The sequence below is a fragment of the Perna viridis genome, chromosome 1, assembly GCF_037379345.1.
Source record: "Perna viridis isolate PV_CMFRI_1.1 ecotype Kerala chromosome 1, ASM3737934v1, whole genome shotgun sequence".
In the NCBI taxonomy this organism is placed as follows: domain Eukaryota; kingdom Metazoa; phylum Mollusca; class Bivalvia; order Mytilida; family Mytilidae; genus Perna; species Perna viridis.
Genome location: NC_142445.1, coordinates 66,614,202 through 66,631,241, shown reverse-complemented (window position 1 = coordinate 66,631,241; position 17,040 = coordinate 66,614,202). Strand labels below are relative to the sequence as shown.

Sequence of the window (17,040 nt, the reverse complement as noted above, 5' to 3'; positions counted from 1 at the left end):
TTCAAGATCTTTGTTAACTGTCAATAAAATTTTATACGTAACAGGTATTCACCTGTTCAGGTGGTAAGTTGTGTTCACAGACCATTTACTTTCATACACACTCAGTTTAATTAAGGCACTGAAGAAGGTCGTTTGTTGACTGAAAAATTTGCTCATTACATATTTTATTGTAGTGTATTAACATCTTTATCGGTATCGTTGTACAATCCTTTAGTTTTATATATAAAAAAAAAAAAATTTGTTTGTGCTGCATTGTCATGACTCGACGATCCGATACCCATTAAGTTTGCTGGTCGGCAGATTCCTTCAGACTTTATATATATATATACATATATGCATCTACTTTCACAGGTTGAATACAATTTAAAAGTTTATGTTTTCCCACACTTTATTTTAGTGTTACTTTTTTGTAAAGTATAAAATGCTTTCCTATTGAAAAACGCTTTTATGGATTACCCAAGTTATTTTAAAATTCTCGAGTGTTTAAATCAGTTTTGGCAACTGTTTTAGGTATATAAAGCGTAAGAAATTATTTTTCACTTTGATGATAATACGGGGTCAAATGTAATATATCACAACAGTGATCACTTAAATTTGTTTTTTCCATCTCGAAGTAGTTTATCAAATCGTATTAAAGCATAGTATATATGGTGATCATGTTATGCGTCCATTCCAAGTTCTTCTCTACAACTATTCTGAAATGGTCAAATGGAATTCGATGAAATTTGCACACATTAGCCTGACGATTCCATTGTCGCCTATTTGAATCTCTGAATAGCAGGTTTAAAAAAAGATATTATTTGTTATTCGACGATCAAACGATTTTGTTTTTTTGTTTTTTTTGTTTTTTTTTTGGGGGGGGGGGATTTTCTACTCCGAAAAAATCCCAGATCTTTAAAATTAGGTATAGGTTGATGCCATTGTACACCTTTAATTTGCATAAGTAAATGAAAAACTTTCTGTTGCACAAAAAGATGGATTTTGTCATTCGCTGGCCAGTTTCCTTTTCACAGTTACTTGATACTACAACAGTATTTTATATGTGAAAATATAATTTGCCTTGATAAGCATCACACTGAATTAGAACAAGTAAGTCATGCCTTACAATTTAGATTTCTTTCAATCAATCTAACAAAAAAAAGTTTTTATCTTGTACCTTAGAAATGCAATACAGATAAATATATATATATATGTGTGTGTGTGTCAGAAAAATGCCCAACGATGTTAGAACTGTCAAATTTGCGATGCAATTTGGTCGTTCCCTCCGCGGGACTCGAACTTGTACCTCTGTGACATCTATGGCAACACCGCATGCACAAAGTTCAGCGCCCTAGACCACTCGGCCAGCTAGGCTATATAAAAATATAGCTTTCGCTGGCTGGGTCATTCCTCCTCGTAGGATTAATCTAGGGCTAAAACTAAGTACACGTTATATGGTAGTACGGGACAGTTCATTTTTAGATGTTATTATATAGCATAGAGGATCAAATTAGTGATGCATGTCACAACGGTGGGAACGACCACAAATTTGCATGGTAAATATATATATGGACATATATAAAACAAATGTTACTGTAGAATTTCTGGAGTTAAATGTATGCTTTGTACTTTGTTCGTGGCGTAACATAACGATGTACCTTTACTTTGATTTTTAGTTTCAATTTTATTGTTTTGTTTGTTATTTCTGTCTTAGTTTCCTTGCTTCAGTACATTTTTAGTATGATGTTTTGGATGTTTGAATAAAATTTGATAGTACGCTAATATTTTCATGTTTATTTTGAATTTATCTCTTGAACTTTTAACTTCCTACTCCTTGTCGTATTTAACGATAAATGTTCCATTTACATAAAAGTGACAAGTGCCTGGTAGACTTGTGGAATGTAATCTAAATTAACTTATATTTCACATGAAATATTTATTTCCCGTGCTCATTTTATAGCGTTTTAAACCAACCTTCCCTTCCAATAAGTATTGAACTGCTGCTGTCGTGTTTACTTTTCACAACTGTGTTACTTTTACTTGTAGATCTACCACAACGTTTTTCTTGAAGGAATCCTTGGCAGCGGGTTTACCAAGCCAATTATAATTCCAAACCGTGTTTGGTGTTGCAATATCAAATTACCATTGTCTTTGTCATGACACTAAAAAGAACAATCATGCATTTCCCGATATAGTGGCATTGTTGCAGTTTGGTAAATGTTAGCATTAAATAGGCCATTCTTGAAGCTGTAATGGTTTGCAGCAGCAAAATTTGGAATATTCTCTATTGGTTTTATCCTTCAATGTCTAACTGTATCAAGTATTTTACTTGTTTGTCTAATCCATTGAGGTTCATTTAGTTTACAATTGAGTAGTGAAATGTTGAATGCTTCATTACAATATTGACAATTAAAAATGTTGAATAATTTCAATGACAAATTATCAGGTAAATATTGCATCGTCAATCGTAATTGTAATGTTTTGTTTGTATTGAGGTGAGATCTCTGACGACTGTTAGGAATGTTTTTTTTTTCGAATGAATGGAATCGAAGAGTTGAATATGGTCATGCGTAGGTATATTTTTCTGTTGTTATTAGCTGAAGTAGTCCGATAGAGAATGTAAATATTGCTTTCATCTCTTATAATTGAATTTACTTCAATAATCATCCGCACAAGGCCTTTAAGAGCATAAGAGAATAAAAGGTCATATTCTGCTGTCGTAAATTTGGTAAAACGAAATCAAAACACTATTTTAATGATTGATGTTTACAGAAGAGAGGTCACATACATTAAAAATAATTTCAATAATATTCTCCTAATAATCAGTTGTTGAAACACTTAAAAAATTGCCGTTAAAATAATCCCGATTGAAAAAGCTTGATATGTGTTTATTTTAGAAATAGAGTAACTGTAGAATCGGAGAAGTAAACCTACACTGTTAAATAAATAAGAATAACATAGAAATGGTTATAAGTTTTAATTTGGTTACTGGGATAAAGCACAATTTGTATTCTTCAAACTAAATTCTACCTTTTAGGTTGAGTACATGAGATACAAACCGAGCATACGTATAGCATATTGGGAAACAATTCTGTAGCATTTTGAAACAGTGACAACTTCGACAAAAATCGGTATGGGATTTGTCATTTTTCATACTTCAGATTCTATGGCTTCGGTGACATCTTCAATTTCATGGCATTTTCAAAGCCTATTTAAAACTGAGTGTCAATAAGGTAAGAATTATTCATTGAACTGAATTATGTAAACAAAGCATCAATCAAAATATTCATCCTCTAAAATATTGAAACATCGCAAACAAGGGTAAACCCGACGATATAGCAGTAATTTGATCAATTTAAGAACAAATAATAACATAAACACAGAATTGGACAGAACATTTTCTTTTTTTTAAATTCCTGCAGTCTTACACATACAAAAATAACCAAAAATATTGTGTCAAACCTTTCAAGGACGGACCTATTATTATTATCAGGTCTCAGTCTTGTATTCTTTGCCCCATAGGCTTCTATAGTATAGCTTAAATTTCCTTATTTTTTTTTTTAAAATAGACAAGGAGTTTCAATCTAACTTTTGACCATGTTTTTCAATTAGGGAAATGTCAAAAATAATTTTTAGGTCCATTTTAGGAAAAAAGGCTCGAACTTTGGTACATCAAGACATTTCAAACTAAATATTTTCTACTTTCACTTTTATTTTGAGTTCATAAGATGGACCCCTTTTCTGAAGCATTATTTTTCATGAAAATACTGTTTTTCCTCCAGAACAATTTGAAAAGGCAAAAAGGAGGCGCACTATATTTTTAGTCTCTATGTTTTGACGTACACCCGCTCAGTAATATGTAATACTAGACTGATACCTATTACTTATAAAAACGTTTGCATATCTTTGAATATTTTGTTTTTGTATAACTGTGTTCAATTTCCAACTTAAAGACAAACTATCACTTTCACCCTGCTTTCCTGTGAATTTTTGTTCTAATTTTCATATAGGTACCCCTTAACAGTATTATGTCAAATATCTCAATTTTGCAAAAAAGACAAGTTTTGATAAGAAATAATTTAGTTACCAATTTAAACATTAAAAATGGTCCGTATTAATAAGACAAATGCCGTAACTATTCTATGAATACCGAATTGTTTCAAAATCTCAATTTGTTTTGGCCCATATTCACAAAAAGTAAATAATAATTTGATAATTTAAAATCTTCTTACTGAAACAGCCAATTGCACGAAGTTGAAGTTCTTGTTTACAGAAACGTAAAATAGAGTCAAAATGTTGTATACTTATCATTATTTTAATGAAAACGACATCTTTGTTCCAAAATATTGCTGATTTTCAGTCAAATTTGGTACCCGGGGCATGTATAAATGTACTCGGTAATTGCAAAAAGTATTTCAGAGACGCAGATAGATATTTTGCAAGAACAATAAATAACATACACAGAAAACATAAAAATGTCTACTTACTTCACTAACTATTGAAGAAAATTCATATATGTCATTACAACCAATTTTAAGATAACAAAAAGATAACAGGTCTGTACATATTGATTACTGTGCTTTGTGCAATAAGTCATTGCAAGTTATTACTTGCTCATGGTAGTGGGGAAAAGATTTAGCTAAAAGATGATTGGGATCAGGCAGAGATATTTCAGAACGAACAGCTCTAGTATGCAAGACTCAGAGGTACCTCCTTTCTCTGAACATGAAAAAAGTTGAGGTTTCAGTTGATAAGGGTGTTAAAGAGACGACTACATAGGACGAACAAATATTAACTATGAAAGCTACAACTTCCCATATGACGCAAACAGGCTGTTTACGATTAATAGAATCAACGGTTTTTACAGAGTCTCTAAGGCTAGGCGCTCTGCCCACAGAGCAACTGGGATGTGTGCCCCAGGTGGTGGAATGGGGTACCCCTGGCGTGTTGCATGCTGGAGTTGTCAGGCTATAATACGGAAAACCTGACCGCAAACCATAGTGGTGCACCGTGTTGGGAAAGATGCCACGTTCCTTGCACGTTAAAGAACCCTGCTGTGGTATTCGATAGGAGTAGGAACCTTTGCGCTCCGCCACAGGAGGCTAAATTGCCCGACCTTACCCATTCCCCCTTTTTCCAGTGGCAATCAAAATTAGTCGACCCTATTATCCTTGTGACCCATCCTTTTTTTTTCATTTCATGTTTCCTTTTATCATCCATTTCATGTTCATTGTCTGAATATAGCTGAAATATTGCTGCTCGGACGTTAAACCCCAACAACAGGCAAGTCTAATGTAGATGATTAACACTTATCCCTACTGTATCCAACAGTGTAAAACGTTTCGTTAGTACATTCTTACTGAACTTCCAAAGTCAAGAGCCGTTAAATATGTCAAAAATAAAACAAGGCTTTAGCAATATTTCAGCTATATTCAGACGATGAACATGAAATTGATGATAAAATGAACATGAAATGATGATGAAATGACACAAGGACAACGGGGTTGACAAACTTTGATTGCCACTGGAAATAGGGAGAGATGGGTAGGGTCGGGCAATTTAGCCTCCTGTGGCGGAGCCCTATGGTTCCTACTCCGGGAGAAGACCACAGTAGGGTTCTTTAACGTGCGAGGAACGAGGCATCTTTCCCAACACGGTGCACCACTATGGTTTGCGGTCAAGTTTTTCGTATTATAATCTGACAACCCCAGCATGTAACACGCCAGGGGTACCCCATTCAACCACCTGGGGCACACATACCAGTTGCTCTGTGGGCAGAGCGCCCTAGCCCCTGGCTAGTGTTCTGAGCACTATTTAGTCGCCTTTTACGATAAGCTTAGCGCTGCTGCAGGCCTATTCTTTTAAGACTCGGACCTGCACAGGGCTCCTTCAGGACAGACAAATTGCTTATTGCAAAGGCAAAACCAAAAGTCAGAAGACTTGTTATATTAATAACATGTGTGATCCGCGCAAACTTGTCATGTCTCGGGCATGGTAAGGCTATGGTCTTTGAACATACCGTTGAATAAAATATAAATAAAAAAAACCTATAACATTTATCAAGGAAGTTTCTATGGGACAGGTGTATTATTTCAACAAAATATGTGTTTATTTTAAAATTATAAACTCTTTGGGTTGGATTAAAAATCAATTTATTTCAACATTTCAATAATTATTCTGTGTTTATGAAATGCGTTGCTAGTTATTTGATAAAAAATATGCGTCTGTTGCACTTTTAACTAAATCTATCATAGGAATAAAATTAAATATATTATAACAAGGAGATTTGATGTTGTTTGACATTGTAATGTGCAAACTTGAAATTTAATAGAATCTGAGTACGTCTTGAAATATGAATTCCTTTTTGGTGTTTACGTGTATCGTTTTCAATGCTGCGAATGTAAATGGAAGTTGTGTTGGTAAAATTTGTCACACAATAGGATGGAGTAATTGGTCAACGTGTGATCAAACTTGTTCTAGAAGCCGACAAAAGTCAATCTGTTGCCCTGATGTACACTCTCAAACGTTAGATACCTGTCTGCGCAGCTGTAATATATCAAAAACATCGTGGAATCATAATGCTGTAGAAAAGGAATTTTGTAACTATTGTCAAAGTGATGGTCTTTGTTGTAACGGTAGGTTTCACCAATTTTTATACTTTCAGTTGTTGATTGTGATTTTCCTTCTATGTACTGGATTCCTATACTCCACAAAAATCCATACAAACAACGTTTCATGGCTCGATCTGCAAAATGTACCACCAAACATCTTTCAAAACTTTTTAACTTCTATACTCACAACTGTCAAAGAGGGTTTACAGTCCTACCACAATACTTGTTACTCCCGTAGTGGTATTAATTCAATGTGGATCCTGAAAAATTCAAAAGATCTTTTGGAGACAATCAGTTCAAGACTATTATCAGAATATAAAAGCATTAAAACCTATGATTTTTCAAAACTGTATACTTCTATTCCCCATACTCAGTTAAAATCCCGACTTAAAAACATTATATATCGTTGTTTTTTTCCAAAAAAGATGGTACACCTAGATACAAATATATTGTTCTTGGTAGAGATTCCTCATACTTTGTAAGAAATAATTCCGAATTATCTTCCAAATAAACAAGAGGAAGATGTTTACAAAATGCTGGAATTTGTTATATATTTTTAACATATTTGTCCAGTGTGGTGGACGTGTTTTTCTACCCCGGACTTGACTTTTTTATGAGCACCTCGGCGGGTGTTTCTAGAAAAGCAGAGGACGCTTACCCTACCGGTGGACCTGGTCCATGCTCCCAGTTTTTAGTGGAGTCCGAGTTGCTCATTTACTTTTGTTACTTTGTATGTATGATTTTAGTTACTTTATGTTCTTTGTTGTGTATGTCTGTTTTTCATGTCTGGTCTTTATCCCTGGATTACATTCTTTTGATTACTGCTATAACCTTGGTTCCCCTTGATTACTCTTTCAACAAACGGTGGGTATTTCAATGGGAACAAATTGTTCTCCTTTACTTGCTGACCTTTTCCTTCACTCTTATGAGGCTGACGTTATAGCTGATCTGATCCAGAAGGAAGAATATCGTTTAGCTAGATCCTTTAATCTCAGTTTCCGCTATATAGATGACGTATTATCTTTAAACACTCCTAACTTTGGGGATTTAATAAATCGCATCTACCCTAAAGAACTTGAGATAAAGAATACTACAGGCCCCGTGCAGGTCCGGGTATTAAAAGAATAGGCCTGCAGCACCGCTAAGCTTGTCGTAAAAGGCGACTAAATAGTGCTCAGAACCCTAGCCAGGGCGCTCTGCCCACAGAGCAACTGGAATGTGTGCCCCAGGTGGTGGAATGGGGTATCCCTGGCGTTTTACAAGCCGTCTGGAACAGGGTTATGTTGCTATAAGATTGAAGTCATCACTACAGAATTTCTATGGTCGTCATCATGAACTCGTGGATCGTTATGGTGTATCCATCTGCACCATGAAAACTGATTTATTCAATTCATCCTTTCCTCGTTTTTCTACCCAAGACTTGACTTTTTATGAGCAACTCGGCTGGTGTTTCTAGAAAAGCAGAGGACGCTTACCCAATCGGTGCACCTGGTCCATGCTCCCAGTTTTTAGTGGAGTCCGAGTTGCTCATTTGCTTTTGTTACTTTGTATGTATGATTTTAGTTACTTCATGTTCTTTGTTTCCATGTCTGGTCTTTGTCCCTGCATTATATTCTTTTGATTACCGCCCCGTACAGGTCCGGGTGTCAAAAGAATAGGCCTGCAGGAGCGCTAAGCTTGTCGTAAAAGGCGACTAAATAGTGATCAGAAACCTAACCGGGGCTAGGCGCTCTGCCCACAGAGCAACTAGGATGTGTGCCCCAGTTGGTGGAATGGGGTACCCCTGGCGTGTTACATGCTGGGGTTGTCAGGCTATAATACGGAAAACCTGACCGCAAACCATAGTGGTGCACTGTTTGGGGAAAGATGCCACGTTCCTGGCACGTTAAAGAACCCTGCTATGATATTCAATAGGAGTAGGAACCTGTGCGCTCCGCCACAGAAGGCTAAATTGCCCAACCCTACCCATCCCTTCATTTTATCTTGTAGCAATCAAAATTTTTCGACCCCATTATCCTTGTGTCCCATCCCTTTTTTCATTTCATCGTCATTATTTCATGTTCATTGTATCATCCATTTCGTTAAACCCTAACAACCAACATTTTGATTACCACTTTAATATCGGTTCCCTTGATTACTCTTTCACAAGATTGTCTTTACTCAAATAAGAAAAAGCATATAAAGGAACGTTACAGACTGTTTCATATATATATATATATATATATATAATATATTGCGAGAAATTCGTTCAAAGGTGATGCATTCAGGGATTAATCAATTTTTATTTCTTAATCTCAGTAAGAATTTTATTTCATTTACGATTTTTGTTGCACTATATTGTAGAATGTTTGCTTTTTAATGAAATATGCAAGAATTTAATTAAAACTAACTGAATTGTTTAATTAAGGTACACAAGAAGAAATTCAAACATTTCACGGACCCGTCAGTTCAGAAAACACATGTAGTAGTAATCTTTGTAGAAATGGAGTTTGTATTGCAGCATCAGTCAGTTACATCTGCGTATGCATAAGTGGCTTCAAAGGCAAATATTGTGAAACAGGTTTGTTCTATATTTGAGATTGAATTTGTTCTTATATATTCCTAAACAAAATCAGGTTAACCGAATATGTAGTACTGTAATATTGGTATATGTATATAGAATGGAATGCTTATTTCAGTTTCTTTAACTAGTCATTTTTTTTGTAGAATATGACGCGTTATTTGCTGTTAACGTCAATGTCAAGTAGGATGCCGCTAATACCCAATTAACCCGGAAACTACAATAGGTACGATCAGTATTGGCCACATTTGTAGAGATTTGAAGTTAATAATTTCATTACATCATGATTAGTTCATTCTTACAAATATTTCGCAGACAAACTCGGAGGCTGTATTGTATTCGTATCGATGTCAAATTCTTTTTTGTCCCATTTAGACAGAAACGATTGTTTGGATGATAATTGTCTTTATGGAAAATGTGTAGATCTTGGGGATGGATTCAGCTGCGAGTGTAACATTTTATTTGAGGGGAAAACATGTTCTAAAAGTAAGTATCTTGTTTTATAATGTGTAGTTGTGTTTTTACTATAAAATTATACAAGCTTATAACCTGTTAAAATTTTGCATGCTATAGAAGCAACTCTACAAATTTCGTAGATATACAACTTAATTATGTATGAATGATTAATGAAATGTTGTATCCTCCACCAAACAAATTATTGTTTAAAATAAAATGTATGCTTTTATTTTTATCGTGTAAGATATGTTTCACAACTTTAGACAGTTAATTACAAAAACATTTCTTAACAAAAAAAAAAAACAAAAAAAAAAACAGAAACAAAAAAAACAAAAAAGCAAAAAAAAAAAAAAAAAAAAAAAAAACACGCTAGACCATTCGATGTCTGTACTTACGTTGCACTGCAGCTTTGAAGAAAGTTGTTGAGGTAAATGCAAAGAAGACGTGTTACGGTCAAATATACGGAACAAATGAACATAATTGTCAAAATTTCCTGATAATAAGCACAACTACGTGTGGTTTTTTTGCCACATAACAAATTTTAGGAATTTCTGTCGAATACTTTGATTTGAATTGCGATGACAGACTGAAGTGTTACTTACGGACGGAGTGACATAAATGCTCCCGCCTTTAGCGACGCAGGCAAAACGCAACAATATGGAACACACGAGTTTTCACACAAAATTTACAAAGCACTTGACCAGTCCATCTGAGCGGTTCCAGTTTCTTTAAGATATAATCATATTCAAAAAGCATAAAATGCGATATAATTACAACATATAATTATGCTTCATCATAAACCCTTCCACATAAAACACATCAAAATAGTGTTAACTAAATGTTTCGAAAATGCAAGTGGAATGTTTTTTTTATTTTTAATTTTATATAGTTTTTAATCGTTTCAGTGAAGGCTTGGGCGATAGTTTCTACATCTGTAGCAGCTTTATTAGTGCTTGTATTGACATGTTGCTGTTTGTACGGCATAGCAGCGTAAGTATTCATCCTGAATAAAGCAAATAAAACAGCATTTATTGACGCTAGTTTAAATTCATTAGTAGTTTATTTGTATTAATTTTGCGGACCATTAAAAATCTTATGTTTTTTTTTTTATCTTGACACACCGTTGTTCCTGTTGAAACCGCAAACGTATGAATAAGTCGTCAATGAACAGAAAACACAAAAGTCATTAAACTGAAAGATGATTAAATTTGTCAAACTAATGTTAGAATAATCAAGGAACCGAGATTATAGCGGTAATCAAATGAATGTTATCCAAGGACAAAGACCAGATATGGAAAACAGACATACACAACAAAGAACATGAAGTAACTAAAATCATACATACATGTACAAAGTAACAAAAGCAAATGAGGTACTCGGACTCCACTATAAACTGGGAGCATGGATCAGGTGCAACGGTAGGGTAAGAAAGGGAACGGAATAAAAATATATCACTTATATTGAATATTTACTACATTTGACAGTACATTGTTAGATTGTATAGCTCAAACATTGACAAATATCATCTCATGTCTTTTAATTTTTAGATGTCAGAAAAAGGAAGATAAAAGGAAAATATCTAAACAAACTCGGAAGGTTGCTAGGCCAACACCTATGACAAAACTTAATGCATGGATGGAGCAAATTGGAATTTCAGAAGTATAGTTTAGAGGATTCATGTCATAACATTTGTTTTGTTTACCTTTCTGTAGTTTAGGAGTCAGAGGGATTTTGTTCGGTACCTACCGACTTCTTAGTTATATTGTTAAATATCTCCCTGGCTGGAGCTTTGTTTAATTACCAATATAAATGTCTGAGTATATAAGGACAGATTACTGAATCGCTTGTAAGAGAAAAAATATTCACACGTGATTTAAGTGTATGTTTTTTTTCAAAACAGGTATTTATGTTGTTGTTTTTCCGCATATAATTGACAGAATAACAATATTAACGTTTCTTGATATCCTTATATGCAAGAAAATATTTTTGTATGTTTTACTAACCCCGAAATGAGTCCAAACAAAACATGCTTTGGGAGAATGCATGATAACTTACCGTTTCTAGTATGAATGAAACTTTAATAAAATTCTGCAATAGAGATAATTGACTTTTAATTAAAGTTGATTAAAGTTGTAATCAGGTTTGGGTATTTTATTGTTAAGTACTTTTGAACTGTGTGAACTGTGTAAAGCAGAACGAAATCTGATGTCAATATGTTATATTCTTTAAGAAGTTGTATAAGAAGGACTTTTTTAAAATTTAAAACCTCGAGGGCAATGATGACCAAATCCTCAATTGAATTGATAGTAAGATAATCTAAGTCATATGATGTCATGTAACATACTTCGTAAAAAAACGAGACCAAAAATAAATTTGCAACAAAGACATTGGTCATGAAGGTTACAACTTGAATTAACTAAAAATTCATTTTTGGTTTTCCAAACAAGGTGTATTAATGTAAGAGTAATCAAGGGAACCAAGGTTATAGCGGTAATAATTAGAATATAATCCAGGGACAAAAACCAGACATGGAAAACAGACATACACAACAGATAACATAAAGTAACTAAAATAATACATACAAAGAAACAAAAGCAAACTCGGACTCCACTAAAAATTGGAAGGATGGATCAGGTGCACCGGTAGAGTAATCGCCCTGTGCTTTTCTAGAAACACCTGTCGAGTTGCTCAAGGAGGTCAAATCCGGCGTGACGAAAGAGGAAAGAAAAACTATGACACGTTGAATAAACCAGTTTTCATGGGCAGATGAATACACCGTAGTGATCCACGAGTTCATGATGAGGACCATAAAACTTCTGTAGTGATGACTTCAATCTTGTAGCAACGTAACCTTGTTCCAGTAGCCTATTTGTTAGAATTCTAGCGCGATACAAAAGTCTCGGCAAGCTCTAGTATAACGTATGAAATGTGATATAAACACTCCATACACAGGTGCTGAAGGAATGTTGCCACAGATGGAAGGAATGTTACCAATTATGAATGAAAAGTCATCACGTTTGTCGTAATGGTTGGTCAATAGTTTTTCTTAACCATCGATTTCTAAGTGTAGGTCAAGATACGAAGTTGACCTCACAGTGTCTGTAGTATTGTTCATTTTTCAAAAGGAAAGAAAACTTCAACAATGTCAGATCAACAGGCCATTAGAGTATTCAATTATTTGACAAACACCAATGCAATATGATTCTGCATGTAATAAGTCCAAATGGTTTTGAAAATGTTCTTTTACTATATCTTATGCACTAGATGAGTCGACGATCAGGACACATTCATATGGCTTCATTAAACTTAATAATACTTACCAGCAACCAAAGCATTAGCACACGATACATGTGACCGCAATAAACAAAAATGCCTACATGCGGCGATTAAAATTTCCATTGAAAAGTCGTTAAGTATACATTGCCACATGACCTTAAAAGCTATTATCACAAAACTTCATTTGTTATGCTTCATTTTATAGCAAAATATTTAATGCAACACACATGAGAGAACAGCATAACAGTAATGTAAAAACCTAACCAATTCACTTCTACTTCTTATTTCTTATGGTGGTGATGAGAGGTTAATATTTGAAAAAAACACAACATAAGCAGTATATGAATTTACAAAATATATGATTGGTATTTCTTTCATACTTAGAAACAGCTTCAGACCACGAAACCAGTCTTAGTTTGTTATGACGTTATTGCACTTTTGAGATAAAGGTCGTATAGATTGCAAGAGTTATCGTTCTTAATTTGGTTTGATGGGGTTATTTGTAGCGGGAGATGAATGTATTGCTTTCTAAAAAATCAGATCTGAATATAGCTTACAGTCACGTGAAAAAATACAATATACCATATGTAGACAAAAAGGTAAAACTTGTCCTGTGGGTTTTTCTTCACCGCGAAAAACTTATACATTAGGCAGTGTTTGAATTTTATACTGACTGATACTCTAAAGCCATGACACATTTGAAATTAAAACAAAATGTGTAGACAAAATGTAATTAAATTATAATCCTGCAAACTATATGAATTCGATTATTCATCAACAATACAAAAGAATACATAAAACATGTGTTGTAAATTAAGAATGATGGACTTGGTTTTATAGTGGATTGATTGTTAGGGTTTAACGGACGATGAACATAAAATGGATGATAAAATGAACATGAAATGATGACAAAAATGGGATGGAACACAAGGATAATGGGGTCGACAAATTTTGATTACCACTGGAAATAGGGAGAAGTGGGTAGGGTCGAGCAATTTAGCCTCTGTGGCGGAGTCCTATGGTTCCTATTCCGGGAGAGAACACCACAGAAGGGTCCTTTAACGTGCGAGGAACGTGGCATCTTTCTCAACACGTTGCATCACTCTGGTTTGCGGTCAGGTTCCTTGCACATTAAAGAATCCTGTTGTGGTATTCGATAGGAGAACCTTTGCGCTCCGCCACAGGAGGCTAAATTGCCCGACCCTACCCATCTCTCCTTTTTAACTTGTGGCAATCAAAATTTGTTGACCCTATTATCCTTGTGTCCCATCCTTTTTTTCATTTCATTATCATCATTTCATGTTCATCGCTTGAATGTAGCTGAAATATTATTGCTCAGGCGTTAAACCCCAATAATCAATCAATCAATCAATCAATCATATTTCATATTTTGGTTGATATAACAGTTGTTCCTGTTTACACATGGCTGATAACTATCTGAATCAGAAAGGTGTTTTAATCAAGGGTTTTATATTGGCAATTGCGTGTTCATTATGAGATAGATGTATTTACCTGTGCACAATACATGTATGTAAAGCAAAGATGGAAGCTGATAAATATGAAAAAAATACTTATGTTCTTTAATTATGTCCCCGTGCAGGTTCGGGTGTTAAAAGAATAGCCCTGCAGCAGCGCTAAGCTTGTCGTAAAAGGCGACTAAATAGTGCTCAGAACCCTAGCCAGGGGCTAGGGCGCTCTGCCCACAGAGCAACTGGGATGTGTGCCCCAGGTGGTGGAATGGGGTACCCCTGGCGTGTTACATGCTGGGGTTGTCAGGCTATAATACGGAAAACCTGACCGCAAACCATAGTGGTGCACCGTGTTGGGAAAGATGCCACGTTCCTCGCACGTTAAAGAACCCTGCTGTGGTATTCGATAAGAGTAGGAACCTTTGCGCTCGGCCACAGGAGCCTAAATTGCCCGACCTTACCCATTCCCCCTTTTTCCAGTGGCAATCAAAATTTGTCGACCCTATTATCCTTGTGACCCATTCTTTCTTTTTTTTCATTTCATGTTCATTTTATCATCCTTTTCATGTTCATTGTCTGAATATAGCTGAAATATTGCTGCTCGGACGTTAAACCCCAACAAACAAACAAACAATCTTAAATGATGAATTTTCTGTTGAAGTTTAGTAAATATCTTAACAAATAAAGTTGTGATATAAACCTAAATTTCAATGAAAAACTTTTTTACAATTTTGTTTACATGTAGACAAGTGAATAATTATGACTAATTTTAAAGATATTACATTTTTACCAGTAAAAATGAATACTATATCATATTATTACTATTTGGAATGAACACAACATTATACTTTCATACTGCACCTTTTGTGGATTTATTATCATACACTATTACCGCACGAAACATCGGAAGAATTATTATAATACTTTTACCATTCAGAACAGATGTCATATAATACTGTTACATTTCAGAACAAATATTCTATAATAATTTTATCATTCAGAACAAATAATATATAACACATTTACTATTCAGAACAAATGTTACATAATATTTCTACTTTTGTTTTAATAAATAATAAATATTTATATTTGTGTATTGGTTTTACCATTTTGAATAAAAGTAGCTTTATGTTCTTTTACAAAATTTATATTTCTAAAGACCAATGTAATTCAAATTTACCACAGATATGTATTATACTCAGTTAAATTTTAAATATTTCACATCTTTGAAAAAAAAGGAAATATATGAAAAATCCTATGTAGACATGAATGAAAATGAGAAGACATGTTGTTTATTCCAAAGAAAATTTATTATGTAACAAAAGATTCTTTATTTATTCATAAATTTATTTATGTGATACTAATTCTGATGCATCGGTACTTTTATTATGCATTTGGAAAATATATTACATAAAATATATTCCAATTGGAAGTTTTGTTCTATAATGAATTGTCTTCGGAATAAATATTATGGTGGAACTTTTATTCCGTGACAATGGGCACTTTCAAGTCGCCTTTTACGACAAGCTTAATGTTGCTGCGGGTCTATTTTTTGACACCCGGACCCGCACAGGGCGTTTTATAGTGGACAAGTTCACAAAAGTCAGCAAAATGATCTAGCCGACCTGCATACTAAACAAACCTGAAATCTTAAAATATATAATAAAACACATATATGTAATACTTTAACTCTTTCGAGCTCACCTGACCAACGGTCCATTTGAGGTTTATATTTTCATCACGGTAAGTTAGTCGTCATTTCTCAACTTTGCTTCATTGGGTATCACGATCATTTACAATGTAGTTGTTTTATTTTGTGATTATTATTAGAAATTCGTAAAAATGGAGATGCAAGTTCAAATACACAGAATTATATAAGATTATGTAATATAGATATGTGAAGTATACATGGAATAATGTTAGATTAGATAAAAGAGGATGTAATGTCTCTATAAACAAAGGTTACTGCTCGATTACATTAAAGGGAGAAAAGAAGCATATCTTTACATATGATAATGTTAGATGAGATTGGAAGATTACAAGTCTCTCTATACAAAGGATAATGAAAATGTTTAAGATTTGAGGTCTCTCAATATATATGATAATGTAAGGCTAGATAATAGGGAGAGGTGATGTCCTATCACATTCACATGTACAGCAAAGGCGTTTTTTTATATTGTTTGTAAGAATAGCCTTTTAACTTGGGATTTTAAACTCCGTAGTTTCATCGTCTTAAGGTTTTTTTTTACACTTTGATTACAGTATCTTACATACAAGAGGTAAACTTCGTTTGTTTTCCTTCCGATACACCACAAAAAAGATTCTCTTGGATATTTTATATAACAAGCTATAAAAAGAACCGTATAATACATTTTTAACGAAGAGTTATTCAAAGAGAGGACTTCATATTAGAAACTTCATATACTTTTATGATCTATAATCAGTTTTTAGCAAAGGTTATCAAGGACATATCATTGAACTGTGGCAATTTACGCTAGCAGTTTTGTATTTTGCTTTGTTTTGTTTTTAATTCAATACAATGTATTTAAAATTTTTTTTTTATTCTTGTCAAAATTGTTTTCATCCTGATTATCAATCAATCGATCACTGTATGTTAACGCTAAAATAAGCTAAGATTTCAAAAATATTTTGGTAACTATTAACCAAATCACAGTTTGATAATAAGAGC

The 17,040-nt window shown here is 33.9% G+C and overlaps 1 protein-coding gene across 1 annotated transcript; it reads left to right on the top strand.

Moving 5' to 3' along the window:
* The first annotated feature begins 9,342 nt into the window (after nucleotides 1-9,342).
* On the top strand, nucleotides 9,343-11,693 carry LOC148629935 (uncharacterized). Its single transcript, XM_088564792.1, has 3 exons — nucleotides 9,343-9,636; nucleotides 10,512-10,596; nucleotides 11,154-11,693. The coding sequence occupies exons 1-3, from the start codon at nucleotides 9,498-9,500 to the stop codon at nucleotides 11,269-11,271; spliced, it is 342 nt and encodes a 113-aa protein (XP_088420918.1). The 5' UTR covers nucleotides 9,343-9,497; the 3' UTR covers nucleotides 11,272-11,693.
* Nucleotides 11,694-17,040: the final 5,347 nt, after the last annotated feature.

Coding starts and splice junctions, on each gene's coding strand:
- LOC148629935 (XM_088564792.1), top strand. CDS start 9,498: ATGTCAAATTCTTTTTTGTCCCATTTAGACAGAAACGATTGTTTGGAT. Junction 9,637..10,511: donor GGGGAAAACATGTTCTAAAA/GTAAGTATCTTG, acceptor TAATCGTTTCAG/TGAAGGCTTGGGCGATAGTT. Junction 10,597..11,153: donor TGTTTGTACGGCATAGCAGC/GTAAGTATTCAT, acceptor TTTAATTTTTAG/ATGTCAGAAAAAGGAAGATA.